The sequence below is a fragment of the Meleagris gallopavo genome, chromosome 7 (assembly GCF_000146605.3).
Source record: "Meleagris gallopavo isolate NT-WF06-2002-E0010 breed Aviagen turkey brand Nicholas breeding stock chromosome 7, Turkey_5.1, whole genome shotgun sequence".
NCBI classification, from domain to species: domain Eukaryota; kingdom Metazoa; phylum Chordata; class Aves; order Galliformes; family Phasianidae; genus Meleagris; species Meleagris gallopavo.
The window spans coordinates 9,769,241-9,773,809 of NC_015017.2; the positions used below are offsets into that span (position 1 = coordinate 9,769,241).

Genomic DNA, 4,569 nt, shown 5'->3' on the forward strand with positions numbered 1-4,569 from the left:
AAAGAAGAACTAGTGAAAAAGGTTTATTTCATTATTATGCTTTGAAAATTGTCAATTTAAATTGCTGTTATTCAGAGTTATAACTGCACAAAATCATTTCTTTTTTAGGCATCAGATTCTACTAACCTACTGTGACTATCCGAACATGTTTACGTATTGCCTTTCACCAACATGCAAAACAAGATCTACTTTTTGCACAGTAATTAGATCCACATGAATAAGTAAAAGCTTCAAGGTACTCTGGGATAGTACTCACCTTTAGAAATTTCCCAATGTACAAAAGAATCAATTAAAGATAATCCTTGTTTGTAATAAAATGTGGTTAGTTCTAGCCAGTCTGCTTCCAGTGTACTGATAACCGGTCCCTTTCTTGTTACTTTCATGGACAAGGTGCCATCATGATAGGTCCAGCAGGTAGAGTCATCATCAAAAACATTGAAGACTGTATAAAGTTTGTCTAAGAAAAGAAAAAGAGAAATGACCCTCTAGAAGACAGAGCTTTCAAATAAAGACATTTTCTTATTCCAGCCTGTTTTTCTAAGTAACAGTTTTACAAATTGTTTCCTAACATGACTGCACCTAGAGCCCTAAACACTAAGAAAAAAAAAAAGATGAGGCTGTAGGAGGTTAAGTTGTGGGGTACTATACAAATTGGAACATACTGCAGTTGGGTTCTCACCAGACCTTTTATGTAGGCATATGTTGCAAAAAGGAAAACATAGTAGATTCAAGTGAAAACCCACTGGAAATACACTTTACTTTTGCCAGTCATAGAACTTAAGGCTAAAAATATTTGAAATGACTGGAAAGAAAGATTAAAATGTTCTAAGTTTTTAAATATTACAAATACCTCGGATTCATTTTTATCATTCTTTTCTGAAGATGACTTAAATACCTGTATAATCAGTGGCCTGCTGGGGTTTTCCACACAGAAACTCATGAGAGCTTGAGTGTATGCAGAACAAACAAAACCTGCATATTCTCAAATGTGCTAAATACCTACATATTAAGATAGTGCTGTTACAAAAAGGTCAAATATTCATCCAAAATAAAAATTCAAAAAGTCATACTATTTAAGTAATCGCTGGTGCTGAGTTACAAAATCTTAGCTAACTGAATGTATTCCAGAAGGAAAGAACAAGATAGACTCATGTCACTGTCACTGTAGTGGGGAAATAAAACAAACAGAAAAACCCAAATCCCTCATGTTATGTCTGCTACTGCAACTTCTGAGCAGCCTAAAACAACAGAACCCTCTAGAAAGCAGAAGCGTTCACACCGCCAAAACAGAGGAACTCAGATGATGTTAAGATGGCATTCTCTCTAAGATCAAGAAATAAAAGAAGATTCCATTCTATTACGGACGGCAAACTCACTATCTCAAGCTGTAAGGAAAGAGTTAAGCTTTTATGGATCATGCTATAAAGGCTCAGCATGTTGTACAAGAACTGCTTTAATTGAAGTGTTAAAAATAAGAGTGACATTGATTATCTCAGTGCTTAGTCATTATCCTCACAGTCCACCAGCTAGAGAGAGCGCTTAACTCTTTTGCAGGCAAGAGCAAGATTGCTCTTGAGAGCAATTAAACATCTGGCACATTACATTGTGACAATAGGGTCACCTGTGATCTTATGTGCAAGTTTCACATTTCATGCTTTCAATACAGTACTATAATACATTACTTCTTATGAGTTTATGATTCCTTCTTCCTTTCCACATTTTCCTCCTAGCAAACGAGAAGGGCTTAGTGCTTCAGCATCAAAAGTCAGTTTCAGGCAGCATCTTCTACACTATGTACCTTATAGATTCTTGTACAGCTAAATCTTCTACCACAGCAACAACATTTTTCAATGATACTTTTCCTAAGCAACTTATTGTAAGCTTCATTTTCTTTAGTGTAAATTCATTCTGTAACAATTATCCTCTTTGATTTCATGGTCAGTGCATTAGTTGAAGTAATCTCAGAATACTTCTTGAAGGCTTGTTAACTAGAAAGAATCCATTATGAATGGATTTGCTTGCCATACATTATGCAAGCTAGCTAGAAGCACGTAGAATTACAGCTCTGAATGAATGGGGATGCCCTCATTGTCATTTTAGAACAGACAGGAGGACTGGGACCATTATAGAGTATTTTTAGATGCTTATTACAAGTTTAGGGTCAATATTAAGACAAGGTGAAAACCAACATATTTGGAAATAGCTTTAAAAACATCTGCATCACGTTTTTCCTGCCACGTTTGCTACACATATATCAAGCAAAAAAGTTACCTATTTGCACCACACTTAGAACCAAGGTCTTTTTTAAAAAAAATCTAAGTATTACTATAGTTCAGATATATAAAGCAGGAAGTAATTACTTTCTAAAAAAGTATGGACACATTTAAGAAAGATGTATCTTCCAAAAACAATATTTCATGACAGAATATGCTGTTTCATTCTATTCCTTTTTAAAACAACAACCTATCTTGTTTCTGCCACAAAAAAAGCATTCATTACCATTTCCTTTTTGTGGTTTAATAGGGCTGACTTCTTTTTCAAACTGGAAATCTCCATCCTGTAACAGTCCACTATCTGCTTGCATTTCCTCTTCATTCCCACTCTCAGATAGGTTATCACACAGTGACTTTTTATTCCAGTTTTTATAGTCATCATCGGAACATGTTCTTCTGTGTTCCCTATTTCTTCTGCCCAGTGTCGATTCCAGCTCTGCATTCCCATCTGTGCTTGCTCCGTTACAGGCTTTAATTTGAGGAAAATGTTGTGTTACAAATCCCACGAACTTCTTTCCTCTTTTAGCTGTTTCATTAACCTGCATTTAAAACCAAAATTTACCTGTAAAGCTGTTTTACGACACTGTGCCACACATTAAAAAACAATATAGTATATATTACTATAATTCACATTTTACTTAGTAAACTGCTGATTTTCAAGGAGAGGTGGGGTTACAGTATTGCACTACAGAAGGGCAGCTTGTCTATGTAAGTTGTCTGTGTCTTTCAAGTAAATAGAAGCCTTCCAGCACATATTTGGGCTCAGTCCAAGAAGGATGGCCAACACTGCTACTGACTTCACTGTACACAAAATCCTTCAATAAGCACAAACCCAAAGATTTTTCTTCCCTCTCTGCATCCCAGTGACAGACAGCATGCTGGTGCAATAAACAGTATGGTACTTCTGAACTCTTGTGAAGCCAGTCACTCTAAAACTACTAACTCTTCCCTCTGCTTTTAGCCATGGGTGTTTTTCCCTCTCCTGGGGTCTCCAAAATCAACTGCACAATATGTGCAATCAATAGGAAGTATCTGTTCTTGGAAGCAGGGCTTTTCTTTTCTTTTGCTGGGATAAAAAGCATTTCCTCTTACTGCAATAAAGACTTGACAAAAACGCAGGGAAACCCCAGTCCCAAAAGAAAAAATCATTTATGAAGCACTCAGTGAGGGCAGAGAGGGAAAGATCTCTACTTAGGTAACTATGGAAACTATTTTATTCCGAGTAATTCTCTAACAACTGGAGGTACTACAAGATCATTTAGGTATCACAACAGTATTACAGTTTATCACCATTATGTACGCAAAGCAATGATCTTGACATGTAATCATTATGAAAAACTTATTTTTTCTTGTTTTTGAAGATCTTGAAAAATATGTATGTAAGTTTACAATGGATTCCTCCCTCAACCTTTTAAAAACACCAGGAACATGTAAAAATAATTTTTATGTAGCTCTTCTCTTCTACATTTCCTCGCAAGACTGAATCACTACTTAATTTTAAGCATTTTTTCCCACTACTAACGTGGCAATATGCATACTGTATAAATGCATAATGAAACAGATCACAATTTTTAACTACTGAAAATTTCAAAAAAAGCCAATTAGAAAAATTAAAGAACTCTGCTAATTTCAGTGATCATTAAAGTATTTCCAATATTTTTACTCTGCTTCCTTCTTTGACAACTGATGAAAAGATAACTCTTACAATAACAACAATTTCCTGTTTAAGTAAGTCTTCAATTTTGCAGAGGAAGTGAAACAAAAATAAGTGGAACTAGAGTTTCATTTCAGTGGAAGTTCAGTTTTCTGTAATTTACAATATTTTCAGAAGCTCTGCCAAGTGAACATTGTAATATAATTACTGCATCTATTAAATTTTGTTCGAAGAAAGACGTGCTTAGAAAAAAATCAATAAATTCACTGGAGGTATTCCTAATGAACATTACACAGAATATGATCAAACTTCAGATTAAAAAAAAAAAACAATCACTAACTCAAGGAGAAACTACAAAGCAAGCAATTTACCACAACTGACTGAAAGTTTGGGCCTGATTCTGCAGTTCTGCTTGCAGTGCTCTCAGCAGCTATTCTCCCAAAGCTTTCCAGGTCTAAATAATAAATTCTAAGTTAAAAAATTAGTGAAGAAAATGATCTCTCTGCATAAAGGAAACAGTTAGTAGCTTCTAAAAAGTAAAACCAAAAGCTAAAGCTCAGAGCTAAAACAAACACAAACAAATCTGTCATTTGCTAATCCTCAACTATTTACAAGCACCCTAGGAAAAAAAAATCCAAGTTT

The 4,569-nt window shown here is 34.9% G+C and overlaps 1 protein-coding gene across 2 annotated transcripts in view; it reads right to left on the reverse strand.

Moving 5' to 3' along the window:
• The window catches only part of RFTN2 (raftlin family member 2), a 25,162-nt gene that overhangs the window by 14,010 nt on the left and 6,583 nt on the right, over positions 1 to 4,569 (reverse strand). For both annotated transcript variants that reach the window (XM_010713407.3, XM_019616974.2), the window contains exons 4-5: positions 2,500 to 2,812; positions 257 to 457 (exon numbers count right to left, since the gene is read on the reverse strand). In XM_010713407.3, the coding sequence (XP_010711709.1) occupies positions 257 to 457; positions 2,500 to 2,812 (514 nt within the window). The remainder of the gene's footprint in view (positions 1 to 256; positions 458 to 2,499; positions 2,813 to 4,569) is intronic.